The sequence below is a fragment of the Pseudorasbora parva genome, chromosome 5, assembly GCF_024679245.1.
Source record: "Pseudorasbora parva isolate DD20220531a chromosome 5, ASM2467924v1, whole genome shotgun sequence".
Lineage (NCBI taxonomy): Eukaryota > Metazoa > Chordata > Actinopteri > Cypriniformes > Gobionidae > Pseudorasbora > Pseudorasbora parva.
This window is the reverse complement of record NC_090176.1, coordinates 28,724,388-28,741,706: the sequence shown is the minus strand read 5'-3', so window position 1 is coordinate 28,741,706 and position 17,319 is coordinate 28,724,388. Positions and strand designations below refer to the sequence as shown.

The window sequence follows — 17,319 nt, the reverse complement described above, 5'->3', positions numbered from 1 at the left end:
CTTTTTGTTTGTCATCAATCCCCACCTCTTTTTACTCCATGGCAGCATGCAAGTTGGATGTTCTTGTGGGGTTTGATGTGGCTGCACAGAACATTTTTCTTGCTCAGAGATCACTAGAGTCAAAGGTGGCTGCTATTCTCCAACGCATTACCCAGATACAGTCCATCAGCTGCACTTCTGGCCAGGTGCCTTCAATACAAGTGGGCATGTTAGCGATGGACTCTGCTTCAGAGCCGGTTCAGCTGGACTTCACCAACAGATACACAGAGCTTCTTGAGCCCTTCAAGGCCCTCCGAAATCGTGGACCTTTTGTCCTGAATGGTGCCACAATCAAGGCTTATGCTGATAGATTGAAGAATCAGCCTTCAGACAGTGTGAAGGTATATGCTTTTCTTTCAGGGCAAAGCTTTAACCTCAAAATTGAACCATATTGTATGTATTACCTGTGTACATTGATTAAAATGATCTGTGCTATAAATTAAATAAATTGTGGTTTTACATTCAAAAAGGTTGTGATCCACTTAACTGATGGATTAGATGCCCAGTACAACATTCTAAAGGAGCGAGTTGAACTGATGCGTTTAGCTGGTAAGTGTAACCATTACTATACATATAAAAAAAATAGATTTTAATAATAGAAATCAGTTTCTTTATTGATTATTATTGTATCAGTTTGTTTGGTTTATTTATTCTTCAATACTTTTGGAATGTTTGCTGTTGATGATGTCACCAGATGACATATCACAATATGTGACCAATCATATTTCAATATAGCTTTTAATTTTTTTTTAAGGTGTTAGTAGTTTGATTCTTGTTGCACTGGAGAGAGTACAACGATTTGAAGAAGCTGTTCTCCTGGAATATGGCCGTGGCTTCAGGTACACACGACCTCTACGTGTCAACCTCATGGACTTGGATTATGAGCTTCTTGAAGAACTGGTAAGAACTGTCCTTATTGCTCAGTTAAATAGGAAAGCTAAGGGATGACTTACGTCAATGACAAAAATAAATAAATATGTTTGTCTAATATGATTATGATTGTAAAATAATAATAATAATCTCGTTTTAAGGATAATATTGCTGAGCGGGAATGCTGTTCTGTTCCATGCAAATGTAATGGCCAGAGAGGGGACAGAGGGGCTGCTGGTTTTCCTGGACCAAAGGTCAAATTCATTCTTCTTTAAGAAACAACATGTTTTTGGCTAGAACACGGGTTCAAAATCTGATATTTTCTCAGTGTTGACTCGTGTCCATGTGTTATTGTCTATAGGGTCAATCTGGTGGTCAGGGCTTCAGTGGACATCCTGGTGATGAAGGTGGTCCGGTGAGCATATATTCGTTATATACTATGAATTTCCAAAATTATTTTTTTAGGCATATTTTTTCACTGTCTTTTGTCTGTGATTCCACATCTAGCTTGTCATTTGATCTATCTATCTATCTATCTATCTATCTATCTATCTATCTATCTATCTATCTATCTATCTATCTATCTATCTATCTATCTATCTATCTATCTATCTATCTATCTATCTATCTATCTATCTATCTATCTATCTATCTATCTCTATCTATCTATCTATCTATCTATCTATCTATCTATCTATCTATCTATCTATCTATCTATCTATCTATCTATCTATCTATCTAGTTTACCGAAATTAGAAGGCAAAATTTTGTCAAATGTTTGTGCATGTGGTATGTTCTCATGATTGATGATCATATACATTTTTACAGGGAGAGAGAGGTCCACCTGGTGTAAATGGAACTCAAGGATTCCAAGGATGTCCAGGGCAAAGAGGTGTTAAAGTAGGTTCATTTCAAGTAAATGTCACTCAAGAAGGCCTATTATGGATAAAACATATTGATTGACTTCCAATGTTTTTGTTTTTAGGGATCTCGAGGATACAATGGTGAAAAAGTAAGAACTCCTTATATATATATATATATATATATATATATATATATATATATATATATATATATATATATATATATATATATTACTGTAATTAACATTAACATTTACATTTCATCATATTAAAAGAATGTGTTTATGTGTTTCATGAAGTGTTAATGTGTTTCATTATTAAAACATTTTTCTTCTAGGGTGAAATTGGAGAGATTGGTTTAGATGGAATCAATGGGGAAGAGGTACGCTGTTGTCTAGCAAACAATGTTTAAATTTTTTTTTCCAGAAAACCTTTATCAATGATCTATTGTACAATGGTTTGCAGTCAGTGTTCTCAGTGAATGCCAGTTAAAATCTGTTATTGTCTTTCAGGGGAAAAGTGGTGTTGTTGGCCCTCCTGGAGATAGAGGAAACCCTGGCCAAAGGGTATGTCATGTAGAATGTAATGTGGAGAACAAATGTAAAATAAATAAATTAATAAATAAGAGTTTATCTGATCTTTTTTTGTGTGTGTTTCTAGGGGCCTAAAGGGGCCAAAGGCCAGGCAGGAGATGTTGGTCAGACTGGAATACGTGGTGATCCAGTATGTTATATATAAATAGTCAGAACTTATATATAAATTGTCTTAATTACTCAAGAGTTTTTGTAATGTAGAATGAGCTAGTCTTCATTCAATAAAAAAAATATGATGTTGTTATAGGGCACCCCAGGGAGAGACAACAACCAGAGGGGACCAAAAGGTGACCTAGGTGATGCTGGCCCAGCGGTATGGTCAATTCTTTTTTTAAAACTTATTTAATCAGTCATTCCAGTGGATTCTTCTTTTAATTTGATTATGCCTGGTCAGGATCATAAAAAATGTTCATGCAGTATTGTAATGTAAAAAGTTTCAGCTTAGTTTAATTTATAGTTCTGCCCTAATATTCTCATTTAAAAATCAATAAGATATAAGTTGTTATATAAATTACTTCTCAATTAGACTATTATTTCTCATTACATGTTATTTTAATTTCTGGCATTGGTCAAGCTCTGTAAGACTTACTAATTTCTGCACATTTTGACAGGGTGTTCTATAAAATGTGTGTATGTATCTTGGTGAATAAAATGCAAAACTGTAATGCAATTTTTGGAGTTCATTGAAGTATTTTCTTCAGGGAGAGCCAGGGGTGGATGGAAATAAGGGAGGTCCTGGTGAACCAGGCAGAAGGGTAAGCTTCCTTGACCAAAAGGAATGGTCTTTTCTAACTTAACCAGTTCATAAATATTCTCAGCTCAATCAAATGTTTAGAACTTAAAGAGTACAAAGAAAGTAACCAGTTCATAAATGTTCTCAGTGCAATCAAATGTTTAGAACTTAAAGAGTACAAAGAAAGTAACCAGTTCATAAATGTTCTCAGCGCAATCAAATGTTTAGAACTTAAAGAGTACAAAGAATTGTGTACACTAAGTTAAATTTGTAATTTGGCTTTAATGATCGTTCAGATTAGTACTGGTTACCTCAAGTTTAAGCCCTGTTATCTATCGTATGATTTGAAATGTTTTGTATGAGACCATGAGATGGTGATTGACAGAATAATATTGTTCATAATATTAATCACCTTCTCTTTTGAAAAAGGGCTCTGATGGTAGAAGGGGGCCTCCTGGTCAAGCTGTGAGTAGACACAAGCTATTCCACGTCATTGATGAAATAGCTTACATTATTTTAACACTCCCATAGAAATCCAATAAGAACTTCTTCAACTGTTGTTGTTTTTGAATTAATTTATTTATTACAATTATTGATGGCCCTGTTGCATTTTTAGGGTGTGGCTGGAAGGCCCGGAAGTGATGGTTTAGCAGGAGAGACAGGAATTGGAGGACCTCGGGTAAATAATAAGTTGTAAAAAGCAGTTGTGTAAAATAAATGACCCATGGGATGTTATATATGTAAACATAATGGTTCCAATCTGATTACTTTTTGTCATGCATATTTGCACACCTATCCTGCAATTTTATTATCAAATAGAAAATAAATAATACATCATAGAAATATTATGTGTCTACTTATTTTAGGGTCCCGCTGGACCAATTGGAGCACCTGGTATTAGAGGAGAGGATGGAAACCCTGGTCCAAGGGTAAGAGACGAAGTTAAAGCATGTTCTTTCCTTGTTTTCTCTGCTACTAAAAAGTGATTGTAACAAGGATTATGAATTTGGCAGCAAACAAAATGTCTGATAACTTTATACTTGCACTAAACTTTTTTGGGGGGGTTATTACTTCTTTACTAGTTTATATGAGGAAAGCATTCATCTACTTTTCTGTTTATTTTTAGGGGCCAGGAGGACTTCCAGGGACTGCTGGAGAAAAGGGTAGAAGAGGTGCTCTTGGCCGTAAGGTACTGGTCATCTTTAGTATCAGCAATTCCTTTGCCAAACAGTTACACGCTCATACTCCAGTTACCATTGCCAAGCTTAAGCAATTCTTAATGAAAACATCTTACTGTCGACCTAAAGCAACATTTCTGGGGACTTAGGGAGTTTGTATTTGTACAATTTGGGCAGAGGAAATTAACTGACATTTTTTTCAGTGAGAGAAGTAGGGTGCTTTCAGCTGTTACACTAGGGTTATCTTACCTATCTTAACTTCTCTGTGTATCACTATTGCACCTTTTATACCTTATTATTTTCTTTAACTTTAAAGGGTGAACCAGGAGAGCCAGGGCCTAAAGGAGTTGTTGGACCCCAGGGACCCCGTGGGGAGCCTGTAAGTGAGGAGTCACAGTCATACCAAATACATTGTAGCAAAAAATATCATTAGCATAGTAGTGAGACATTGATGAATACATAGAATAATTACAAACATTGACATTTTAATTTAAATAACACATTGTTCATTTATCAGACAAACATACTGTATATTAGCAGATTGGTCTTAATGGGTAGTTAAATTCGGAATACAAATGAGAGCAAATCTAAAGAGATTTCCTGTGTAAACAGGGTGATGATGGACGAGATGGACTTGGCATACCTGGTCCTAAAGGAAGAAAGGTGAGTGTGTGTTTGTGTTTGTGTATAACAATTTGTAAGAATAATACTTAAGTATTATTAACTCAAAATGTATTTTACTCTAAACATAATTTCATGTTGTTTTAGGGCGATGAAGGTTTCCCTGGTTTTCCTGGTCTAAAGGTGAGGTTACTGAATGTTTTAACTAATATTCAATAGTTTTCCTAATAATGTTCTCCCGTAAAGTTCTGTTGTGCAAAACAATAGAAGTAACTAGATGTCCAATCTTAATCTTGAAAGGGTGAGGCAGGTGACTCAGGTTCAAAAGGAGGACCTGGACCTAGAGGAAACAATGGCCAGAGGGTGAGTAATCTTGATTTAACTGTTTTTCATAAGGTCAGTACATCCATATTGCCGGTAATTACAGATCATATGTTTGTCTAGGGTACTTCGGGAGGACGTGGTGGACCTGGTCAAAAGGGTGATATTGGATACCCAGGGCCCTATGTAAGCACCATATTTTGATATAATACTGTTGTTTTGTTTTTAACATTTTTAGATTAATGCTGCCAAAAATCTTTAAATACAGGAATGTTAACTTAGCTCAGTTGAGCCATGAAACTAAGGATGTTATTTCTTACAAAGTGCACAGTTTGATGAGCTTTGATTTACTCAAGCTGTTGATTTTTTCTAAAACTAGTGACAGACATTAGTTTGGCGCACAAAAATGCTCTTTGGAATAAATCCAGATCGTTCTACCCAGCTGTGTTCAGCTGTTGAGAAAGTGTTTTTTTTTCCACCACTGATATTTTTCTTTTGTCAAAAACAGGGCCTTAAAGGACCCAGAGGAGTTGGTGCAGTGGTATGTACTTTTCCTTTCTTTCACTTTATATAATTTTCTTTATTGTTTTATTCCTAAACTTTTGGAAAATGAATGCTAAAACATTTTTTTGTCCTTACAGCAATGTGACCTGGTCAAGAAAATTAGGGATAACTGTCGTAAGTACATGACTCTCCAGTATTGCCATTCTTATTGTTTGAGGTATAGTTTTAATTGACTATTTGTTGACTATCTTATAGTTATATTTTAAGGTTTCTTCTTCTTCTTTTTTTATTTTATTAAATTTTTTAGCTTGCTGCTATGGTAAGTGAACCTTGAAAAATCTCTTCTGCATTTGCACTGTGCTGATAGAGCTTCAAACACTAATAATGATGTCACATAATAATGCACTTCCAGTTCAGCTTTTGAATATTTAATTCTTCAGGTGCTCAGGAATGTCCCCTATACCCCACTGAGTTGGCCTTTGCCCTGGATGCATCAGATGGCGTATCACGCCCTGCTTTCAACAACATGCGGGACACTGTTCTTCGTTTGGTCAGTGACATCACTATTGCTGAGAGTAATTGTCCCCGAGGTGCCCGTGTTGCTCTAGCGCTCTACAACAATGAGGTGACTACCGAGATACGCTTTGCAGATACCCAGAAAAAGCGAGCACTTGTTGAGCGAGTTCAAGGGCTCCAGGCTCTGTTGACCCGTAAGCAGCGCAGCTTGGAGACAGCCATGAACTTTGTTGCGCAGAACACATTCAAGAGAGTTCGAAGTGGCTTCCTTGTGCGCAAGGTTGCTGTTTTCTTTGTCAATGGCCCCGTTACTGTCACACAAGAATTCAGTGCCGCTGCCCTGCGCCTCTACGATGCAGGAATTTCCTCTGTATTCCTTCTTAACCGTGAAGATCGTCAACTCACGAGAGCCTTGCAGGTAGGAGCAACAGAAGGGCAAATATTGTAATTGGTGTCTTAAAGAATAAGAGCTAGTTTCATTCCTTTTCCATTTATTCACTCATCTAAGTTGCTTCATTAGCTGTCCTATAATGAATGCCCTTTGTCTTTACACTTTAGAATTCTGGTCAGGAAGTGTAGCCATCCCATGAATCTCTGTACTGAAATATTGTGTAACTTTACTTTGGTATTGGTCTCTGCCTTAAGGGATTAGTTCACTTAAAATGACAATTTCTCCTTGATTTACTCACCCTCAAGCCATCCTAGGTGTATATGATTTTTTTCTTTCTGATGAACACAATCAGAGTTATATTAGTACATATCCTGATGTTTCCTAGCTTTATTATGACAGTCGAATGGCTCTGAATGGGGTGTCTCTCACAGTTCAAAATGTTTACGTTACGTCCTACATCATACGTCAGTAACGCTTTCTCCGTAAGTTGAATACAGAAGGAGGCTAGATATTTCTCTTTATTAGGTTTTAAATATGGATCTTTTTTATCTTTAAAAACAAATTATTCACTTCGGAAGGTCTTTATTAACCCTCCGGGGCCGTGTGGAGGAGGTTTATGAACACTGTAAAAAATATTCTCCAATTGAAAATTTTCATGTGACTGATCATTGAACTGCCGAATTGAATTTCTGTGAATTAAAGTCAGGATATTTATTGATATAACTTTGATTGTGTTCGTCAGAAAGAAGAAAGTCAATTGGGGTTATTTTCATTTTAAAGTGAACTTATCCTTTAATACTTAGCACAGCTTAAAGATTTCAGGTCATATGCTCAACAACTGTGATTTTAAAAATGTGTCATGTAACTTCACACCTTCAGTGAGCTAAATTCCAAATCAGTTTGCAGCTAATTTGGACAAAAATGTAGCCTAAAAATGAACTGTAATTAACTACATAAACTTTACCTGGCACGTTTAAAGAGTGTTTTAGTGCAACAGTTGTAAATTAAAGCTGGGGTAAGTGTTTTCTGGTAACCGTTGTTGTTATTTCAAATCACCAAAACAAACACGGCCCTATTTTGATAGCTCCACTAAAAGGGTCTCCGCCCTATTTTGATAGCTCCACCCCATACATACGTAACCTAGGCAACGACTATGGTAGAATCTGTGTGTTACTAATGCAGGTCAAATATTCAATGAAAGTGAGCGACAATACGATCGCAAATGGACAAACAAGCAAACATGACACACAAGCATATTCAAGCAAAAGCCAGCATATGTTAGTTCTCGGCTAATGTCCGTCATGTGTCCTGTATTTTAAATAATGACTTGCACTGAGCGCTCTTTTCTCGCCATCATTAGACACGCCCCTTACATGCTGATTGGCTACAAATTTGTTATTGGACTCGGCCCGAGTCCATTTTGTAAAACGGTTTTGAAATAACACTTACCCCACCTTTAAGTGAAAACTTGACAACCGATGTTCTGGTTTGAAATTTGGTGTAAATTGAAGCATCTCATTATGTTATATTTACTCTGTTTCAGATTAACAACACTGCATTAGCCCAGATTATTGTCTTACCTTCACCTGGAAGTGCTGAATACAACAATGTAATCAAGAAGATCATGGCCTGCCATATCTGCCTGGGTAAGACTTTATCATGTTAAAGCAGTTGAGCATTAAAAGAAAAGCCACTAAACTAATTTAAATCAAACCATGAATATAAACTTTTTTAGATGGCAAAACAGTAGCAAATCAGAACGTTTGAATGTAATATTTCATCTGTCACAATTCTTTTAGACTTCTGTGCACCAAATCAGATTTGTGATTATATTCCTGCACGTGGAGTCCGAGACCGGAGGGATCCCGCCACTGACTTGGACATCGACATGGCCTTCATCCTCGATAGCTCAGAAAGCACCTGGCCCTCCGTCTTCTTAGAGATAAAGCAATATGTGGCTCTAATGACAGAACAGTTAGAGATGTCCCCTGAGCCAACCAGCACTACCCATCATGCTCGAGTGGCACTTGTTCAGCATGCACCTTATGAATACTTGAACAATGGTAGTGGCATTCCCATCAGCGTGGCCTTTGGTTTGACAGATCACAAGTCACCAAACAGTGTCCGAGACTTCTTACAGGACAAGGTGCACCAGCTGGAAGGAGGGCGTGCCCTTGCAGCTGCTCTTGAAGGCACAGTTGAACATGTGTTTGAGAAGGCGCCACATCCCCGCCACTTGAAGGTATTAGTTCTGCTGGTGACTGGACCAGTTGAACAGCACGAGGAGAGGATAATAAGGGCCGCCACTGAAGTTAAATGCAAAGGGTACTTCATAGTGGTGATGGCAGTTGGAAAGCTGTTCAGTGCAGGTGATATTCGTGTCCTGTCCCAAATTGCAAGCGAACCTTCAGATGTGTTCTTTAAGAGGGTGGATAGACCTACAGGCTTCTATGATGACCATATTCAGACATTTGCCAGACTGTTGCCCAAGTACCTCGGCCGTAAGTTAGAGAAATCATTTAACGTTCTCAAAATGTTTAGGAAAGTTGCCTGTAATGTCCAATGATGTATTAGCCTGTTACTCACAGTTACTTTATTTTTCTCTATAGTTGAAAATGCTTTCTACCTGTCGCCTGAAGTCTCTAAGAAGTGCCAGTGGTCTCTGAACGACCAGCCACACAAAGAGCCATTCACTTTACCACAAACAGTGGAGTGAGTATACATATGAGCAATGTTCTCTGTAAACTACACATGCACACATTTGATGTTGCTCCTGCATAGACAGGCAAAACCTGTCTATCAGTTGCTAATTCATTTAATTCATGTTAATACTAAGTATGTCAATATACTGTGTGAATATCTCTATGACATCTTTTTCCAGGAAACACCAGAAGCATTATGGACATCAGGAGGTTCATGATAGAAAACATAAAGGTACTGACAGTATGCACAGTGTGTAGGCTAGGTGTATTTGTTTATGAAACAATGTTTAGAGTTTAAGTCATGTCACTTTGTATTAATGTGTTTGTCCAGAAACAGGTATGGAAGAACTGCATCTGGTTAACGTCACCTCCAGCGGATTTTCCCTGCAGTGGTTGAGTGGCGATTCTAAGGCAACCCATGAGGTTACTGTGACTCGTCTGAAGGATCATAGCCTGGTACTGAGAAAAAATGTGACCGGCAGCCATCTCTCCATTACTGAGCTGGAGGCAGCCCAAACCTATCACGTAGTGGTCAACACTCACAATGTGAATGGTCATGTTGCCAGCACATACAAAGGCATTGTTCCCACAAGTAAGCTCAAGATGTTTTTCATATAAATCACTGTTTGTGCGATCATGAATTAAAGCAACGTACTGTCATGTAGTTAAGATTATGATTAGTATGAAATTATAGGTAATGACATGGAGGTATAATTTAAAGGACCAGTTTGTAAAAAAAATGTAGATACTGTGTACTGAACAAATATATATTAATTTAAGTTGTCATAAAAAATTCTGCTGCAGATTAATTGTGGAACATTTATGACAGATGATACATGAGATTCCTCATCTGCATACAGCTAGAAACACAGTATGCTAAACTCCACAAAAGGAGAAAAAAAACGGCACTAAAACCTTATTTTGTTAGCAAAGGAGATTTGCAACCTGTGAAGACAACATTTTAAATGAACAGCAACTTATGGTCTGTTTCTCATAAACTTATTGGATGGCTTTGACTTATTATAGAGCAACTATATATGGACTACTTTTTAGAGCTTTTGGGGGGATTGGTCAGCTCTAGTTCTTATTAATTTTTTTATATTTATGAAGAAGAAGAAAACAGGCTGGATGTCCTGCTAAATAACATCTTTCATGTTCCCTGATCATGAAAAATCATACAGGGTTCCAACAATGAATTGGTGAAATAATGTCCTTGTTTTTTGTTTTGTTTTTTGTTTTTGTGAACTGTTCTTTTAATATTAACCGCATATTCATCCTTTTGAACAGAATCAGCACAGCCAAAGGTCCTTACTGTAAGTGATGTGATGGGGATTGTGCCCACTGCACCCTTGAGTAAACCAGAAACAAGTAAGTGACAGTGAATTTGCTCCACAAAGTGTATACGAGGGTTTCTTTATTTATTTGTTTATTTGCACTTTTGATTAGTATTACGCAAGAGCAAATAGGACCATTTTGAAGCATTTTTAATCACCCTTTAAATGCTTCAAACCTCGCCAGAAAACTGAACACTGTTAAAAGTAAACCTTAAATTTGTCTTTTTTAACAGAATCAGCAGAACAGCAAATTCTTAATGCCAGTGGAATGATTGAGTTGATGTCCACTGCACCCTTGAGTAAACCAGAAATCAGTAAGTGACAGACAGAATAGAAGATTACCATATTTCCTGAATATGATATAACATAGAACTTGGTGTGAATATTGTATTTTGATAGACCATGTCCTGTACATCTTCTGGAGTTTGATATGGTTGAATGCATTTATGAGTACTGTAAATTATGATCCCTGCGGGATTTAGTTAACTTCTCATTTATTATGAACAGAATCAGCAGAACAGAAGGTTATTACTCCAATTGAAGTAAAGGAGATTGGGCCCTCTGCACCCTTAAGTAAATCAGAAATTAGTAAGTAACGCCAAGTATTTTCTCTATATCATATAAGCAAGAGGCTTTTTAATTCAATATAGTAGAATGGGCACAGCACAGCTCATCAGCCATAGCCTCAGTTCTGGCAGGTCACGTTAGTCAAGCTTGCATCGGCTGACTGTCAGCTGATCTCGTCTACCTATAGGAATAGGATGTCTAACACAGCATACATATATAAGCTCCTTCCCTTCTCCATCCCCAGCTCCTCCTCTCGGCCAGTCAGGATTTGGTATTCTGATTCCCCTTAAATCAGTCTAAATTCCTGACGTGTTTTGTACATTATTGACATTAATGATATGTGCAATACATTATGTTGGTTCTGTTCTGTTTACACTAAGGGTGGTTATTACTGCTCTCCCTGCTCTTAACCATGCTATAGGCTGCATGAGTTCTTGAACAATATCACACCACCAATCCAAACTGTATGCTAATTGCATAATGTAGCATTCCTGAGAGAAGATAGTGTTTCTGACAGAATTGTAATTGGAATCGGTTTATAAAAAACAAACACTATCAACAGATGTAAATCATTTTTAGTGCATTTCACTCTGTTTATTTTGATGTCCCTTGTTTTAGTATTGTTAGATAGTTCAGTGTTTAAATAGGAATGCATTATTGTTGGCTGAAAACAATGCTCTCTCGGATATCTAATTCCTTTCATATTGGATATTTTGAACAGAAACGGCAGAACAGAAGGTTCTTGCTCCGAGTGAAGCAATGGGGATAGTATCTTCTGCACCCTTAAGTAAACCAGAAATAGGTACGTGATGCAGACGATTAACCCTATGTTCTACTGTAGATAAAAAAAGTGTTTTTGCATGTCCAATATAGCCTAATATGTAAAACATGATATTTTCTGTGATTCCGATCCACAAACAAAACAGCATATGCGTCAGCATAAATAAATGAATGTTTTTCATTTACTTTGTTTGTGAGATTCTCAGACAAGTTTAATATTTGAACTGTTGAGAACATCTTGTTTAAATCATACATCAAAGCAGCATTGTGGGTGGTTTGGGATAATAATAAAAATCATGCATTTGAGGTTTCTTGTGTATCAGTCTAGTGCAAGATCAACATATACTGTATATACAATATTCTTTGTTCTGATTGTTTAACAAATTAAATAAAAGGTAAACTTGTACAAGTCAGAACAGCTTAGAAAACTGCATGTTAAAGGGTGTTTTGTAGTGTTGGAGTATTGGAGAATCTGTACAGTAAACTATTTCTTCATTCTGTTCTGGTGGAGGCATTTAGCATAGCAAAGCAATGAGATCATTTTCTAATAAGATGGTAATAGGAACCCCTTTTCATTAAGGGCAGTTTGTCTTTTAACATGAATGCACCTAAAAAAAAAAAAAAAACTAACCTAGATTATATTGAACTACACATAATTTGACTTGATAACCTACTAACAAAGTGCAATACTGACTTTGAAGGAAAACAATGATTGTTTCACATAAAAGGCATGTTTACTCTATAGGGGTTAAGAAGCTGACATTTGTGAGATGGCCCTTGCCACACAGTTAATGAGACTGACATCACACTAATAACCTGCAGATGGCGAGTGTACAGCATATAAATCAAATTAACTGGAAACAACAGTGTTTGTGTTTCAAAGTGCTTTTGCAAACAGGGCCACTGTTTTTTTTCCTCATGGTTTGGTGCAATAATCAGATTATTGAACGAACAGTGCTGATCATACTAAAGTGAATGCACTTACTGCAAAGTTTTAGCATCGCCATTTGAAATCAAGCTTTGATTTGAAATCGACACATGGTTTGCATTTTCTTGATTGCTAACCCGTTCAAATAATTAGCTAATCCCTTTAAATGAGCTATAACAATCACCTAATATTTACAGACTATATGTTCATTTTACTGACAACACTAACTGTCTTTGTCTTTTCACTTTCATGATAAACCTTCTTTGTTTGTTTCTGTGTTTGCATGTTTCAGTTAACAATTTTATGGACCCATGCTCACTTGACTTTGACACTGGACTGCCATGCAAAGATTACCAAGCTAAGTGGTACTTTGACAGAAAGAATGGAATCTGTACACAGTTCTGGTATGGAGGTTGTGAAGGAAATGACAATAGGTTTGAGACTGAGGCAGATTGCCTCAAACACTGCATGAAGACAGGTATGTGCGCCCTTTGACTCCTTGACCCGAACACTGCAGCAATTGATTTGCCCTGTTGTCTCAATTTAGGAGAACTCATGGTTGAACAAATAAATTATGAATGAATAAAATCAGAATATAAAAGCAGTCTACAGCATGCAGTACTCATGTCAAGGTCTTAAACTCTGAAATCCCAAATAGGATTAAATTAGAACAAACTCTTTCTAAAAAATTTGACTACTTGTCAATAAGATGATTTATTTAACCTAAATAATTTACAGCGTACTAAATGCAGTGCCTTGCTCAGATATCATTGTATGCTTCACCCAGTAACTCCTCAGCAATTATTAGAGTCGTATTAGAGACTTTCCCTTAAGGCTACTACCAAGTACTCTAGAAAAAGGAGTACAATAAAATGAAAAATAGGAAAGTGATAGAAAACTCAATTATGTTTTTTCTTACTACCACAGTGGCTGAGCATAAAGCAAGTGACGAGCATGTCAAAGCTGTTCTCCCCCCAGCACCAGCTCCAGGTCAGTTTACCGGTTCACCTAGAAACCTCTTGAAAATGTTTCAAGAGTGATGAAATGTTCATGGCCACTTGATATGAAATATACTGTACTGAGAGTAATGCATTTGCAGTTCAGAAGAGATCAGATTATTTGTTTTAATCTCTGAAGCATGTATATTGTTGCATGGGTTCTATGGTGGATAATGTGTGAAATATGGCCCATGTGAAGGTTAAGAACTGCCTTTTTGCCAAAGACCTTTGAAAATGTTAAGACACTTACTTGTTATGCAAGTCACTTTCCTTAGAGAACAATACTTTACCTAAAACCAATTTTTGGTGACCTCTGGAAAGAATAATAGTGTGAATGGTATATAAAGTGAACAATGTTGCAAGAAATGATGTAACAGATGACAACTTATAAAAGCCCAGTGTCCATAGAGGACAAACCTTGAAGCCATTGCCCTGTTTACATGCCCTGTAGTTAAAAGCAAAATTTCCAAAATCTCACTAAAGATTTTGAAAGGCTTATGCAAATAATTCGATATTGAATTAAATTCTGTCATTTTTTACTTCCTCCTTATGCTCTCTAACAGCTGCCCTGCACTCCAGTGTGGATATCTGCAAGTTACCAAAAGAAGAAGGCTCTTGCACTAAATTTATGCTTAAATGGCATTACGACCCACTTAGTGGAAACTGTACTCGCTTCTGGTACGGAGGTTGTGGAGGGAACCAGAATCGCTTTGATACACAAGATGATTGTGAGAAGGCCTGTGGAAAAGCAGGTGAGATTGCTTTACAAAAAAATCCATGTCAAAGTGATAGTGTAAAGATTGATTAAGGCATGACTAACATTATTTGTTTTTAATAGCACCTGTAAAACAAGGGATCCTCGCCGCAGTTAATACATAGGAACTAATGGAGACTGTAAGCTAACCGCTGACAACACTCAGAGGAAACAGCACCTAAAACTAGAAGCTTCACCACAGCCAAGATGCCTGCACTGGACCCTGCCAGAGGATTTGATCCAAAGAAAACCTTGAAGTAGTATTTTCCACTTAAGAAAAAAAAAGCAGAACAAGTTTCTTTGTTCCGTGCTGGTGCTACAATCAGTTTAATGTTTTTTTTTAAATTGTTTTATTTTTAATGTGTGTATGGGTTTGAATGAAACCCAGTGTAAATGTCCAGGGCAAAATAACTTTTTTACGTTTTATTTTTTAAAGAATGTTTTTTTCTGTTTTAATCACATGTTTTGTTTTTTGTGGAAATATCTTGATCAAAACAAATCAATAAATCTTTGTAGTTATGAGACAGGTTCACATGTTTAGCTCCATTTAGTAAAATCTGCTCCTACTGCAGTCCCCTTATTACGTTTTTATTGCTTGGAAGAAGGAATCTTAATTGCTCTTTCTGGTCATACCGCTGGAGATCTCCACTGACACTGAATCTCCAAGCAAATGCTATGTTGATGTTTGCAAATTAGGCAATTATGAAATGACCATCATCTGAATCCAATACCATTTTTTTTTCAAATAACTGCGTTTTTGGAATCATTGCACAAGTTCTGAACACACAAGTTTTGATTTCAAAAAGCAATTAGAATGTACTTTTCAAACTGTATTTTTGGGGGCAGTGGGTTTTTTTTTTAAACTTTGTTTCACTTGGAAATGGAAGATATAAATAAATTAGTCTTTATATAAAACTGATTTTGATTTGTCCTTTCTTTACTATTTTTAATGCAGATAGATTGTCGCTAATGTATGTTTTATATTGTACTGTGGACCTATTTAGTAATTTTTCTTATAACATAAGTTATTCTTTCTTGTGTACTACAGAGAATGAATGCACAATGCATTGTTGAATAAAATGTGTGCCTTCAATGCAATGTTGCGTTGGATACAAGTATACCAAATGCATATATATATATATATATATATATATATATATATATATATATATATATATATATATATATATATATATATATATATACACACACACACACACACATATACACATACATGGTACGAGGGCCCAGCAAGATGGTTTGTACCAGGGCCCAAAATTTGGTGCTACGCCGCTGTATAGGCTACGGACCGGCCGGCAAGGCACGACTGTTCAATGCATGCACTGTTGTTTTGCATTGAGGTTTTGCATTGAGCGCGCGCATTAAACGTCTGTCAAACACACCCGTGATAACTGGACCGTCTTACTGCGCTAATACTGTCAAATACACACAAGGTTAACATATAGAGACAGTCGGTTAAATCTAAAGTGAAAGTAAAATCGCGTGCGTCTAAATGTGATGTGAGCATTGCCAGCGCAGCCTAGTGAACACGCTGCCCACTAGTTCACATCTAAAATTATGTTAATTAAAAAAAGACCTTTAATACAGGGATATTGAAGACTATGTAGTTTAAATGTAAGCCTACATTTATTCATAAATGCTACTGTACATCTCTGAGCTGCCACTGTAAATCTTTATAAATATTTATTTTATATTATACAATACACTAGGAATGTGTAGCCTAGCCTACAAGTTTTTTTTTAGGTAAAGTTTTAAGTTTAAGTAAGGGTTTTCAAGTCTTTTAAGTAAAATAAAGAAAGAGTATTGAAATAAAAAAAAATTCTCCTTAACCTTTTTCTGTTCTTGTCGCCTAAGAATAAAATGGCACAAAAAACCGAACCGAAAAACCGTAGTTATAAAAACCGAGGTATGTATTGAACCGTGGACTAACTGTATTGTTGCATCCCTATAAATATAGCATATAATATATATATATATATATATATATATATATATATATATATATATATATATATATATATATATATATATATATATATATATATATATTTATTTATTTTTAAATTGACTATTAATAGGGTAAAAGTAAACTATCAAAACAGATTGATGTTTACGGTGCCTCTTAATCTCTAGCCATATAAAGAAAAAATGCTTTTAAAGTTCCCCTGTAGATAATCATTTTATCCCTTAAAATGTATCTTTTATGACCAAAATGACAAACGTTTTTTCCTGTGATTTTACTCCTGCTAGGCTGCTGTGAGTCATTCTGAGAAGAATTTCCTTTTTATGACTCAGAACATTTAATCTAAATACTGAGAGTAAGAAACTAAATTGACAGATGTGACCTTTGCACGCTCAAGGGAGAGCATTGTGTTTAACGCAGTAAGCATTAGCAGCTTATATTTCATAGTTCCATGAACAAGATTGTCTCCTTCCTTTGACCTGCATGCTTCCACAACTTGATACAGTTAAAACTTAAAAATAAAATAAAATGAATCAACTCATTCAAAGTGCAGGAATAGTGTGTATATAAAAAAAGAGGTAAGGTTCTGATTTCATCTGTTGCACCAAGGCGCTCTCTCTCTCTCTCTCTCTCTCTCTCTCTC

At 36.2% G+C, this 17,319-nt stretch overlaps 1 protein-coding gene across 1 annotated transcript in view; it reads left to right on the top strand.

The window, feature by feature from the left end:
• The window catches only part of LOC137075352 (collagen alpha-3(VI) chain-like), a 29,382-nt gene extending 13,775 nt beyond the window's left edge, over positions 1–15,607 (top strand). The window contains exons 14-51 of the mRNA XM_067443782.1: positions 46–380; positions 510–588; positions 794–939; positions 1,071–1,163; positions 1,271–1,324; positions 1,738–1,809; positions 1,895–1,921; positions 2,110–2,154; positions 2,285–2,338; positions 2,433–2,495; positions 2,613–2,678; positions 3,067–3,120; positions 3,528–3,563; positions 3,715–3,777; positions 3,965–4,027; positions 4,225–4,287; positions 4,593–4,655; positions 4,889–4,939; positions 5,045–5,080; positions 5,198–5,260; positions 5,342–5,404; positions 5,727–5,759; positions 5,860–5,896; positions 6,030–6,041; positions 6,163–6,656; positions 8,173–8,275; positions 8,429–9,130; positions 9,239–9,341; positions 9,511–9,563; positions 9,663–9,923; positions 10,619–10,699; positions 10,899–10,979; positions 11,173–11,253; positions 11,954–12,034; positions 13,233–13,418; positions 13,868–13,930; positions 14,502–14,690; positions 14,777–15,607. Coding sequence (XP_067299883.1) covers positions 46–380; positions 510–588; positions 794–939; positions 1,071–1,163; positions 1,271–1,324; positions 1,738–1,809; positions 1,895–1,921; positions 2,110–2,154; positions 2,285–2,338; positions 2,433–2,495; positions 2,613–2,678; positions 3,067–3,120; positions 3,528–3,563; positions 3,715–3,777; positions 3,965–4,027; positions 4,225–4,287; positions 4,593–4,655; positions 4,889–4,939; positions 5,045–5,080; positions 5,198–5,260; positions 5,342–5,404; positions 5,727–5,759; positions 5,860–5,896; positions 6,030–6,041; positions 6,163–6,656; positions 8,173–8,275; positions 8,429–9,130; positions 9,239–9,341; positions 9,511–9,563; positions 9,663–9,923; positions 10,619–10,699; positions 10,899–10,979; positions 11,173–11,253; positions 11,954–12,034; positions 13,233–13,418; positions 13,868–13,930; positions 14,502–14,690; positions 14,777–14,817 — 4,190 coding nt within the window. The 3' untranslated portion in view covers positions 14,818–15,607. The remainder of the gene's footprint in view (positions 1–45; positions 381–509; positions 589–793; positions 940–1,070; positions 1,164–1,270; positions 1,325–1,737; positions 1,810–1,894; positions 1,922–2,109; positions 2,155–2,284; positions 2,339–2,432; positions 2,496–2,612; positions 2,679–3,066; positions 3,121–3,527; positions 3,564–3,714; positions 3,778–3,964; positions 4,028–4,224; positions 4,288–4,592; positions 4,656–4,888; positions 4,940–5,044; positions 5,081–5,197; positions 5,261–5,341; positions 5,405–5,726; positions 5,760–5,859; positions 5,897–6,029; positions 6,042–6,162; positions 6,657–8,172; positions 8,276–8,428; positions 9,131–9,238; positions 9,342–9,510; positions 9,564–9,662; positions 9,924–10,618; positions 10,700–10,898; positions 10,980–11,172; positions 11,254–11,953; positions 12,035–13,232; positions 13,419–13,867; positions 13,931–14,501; positions 14,691–14,776) is intronic.
• Positions 15,608–17,319: the final 1,712 nt, after the last annotated feature.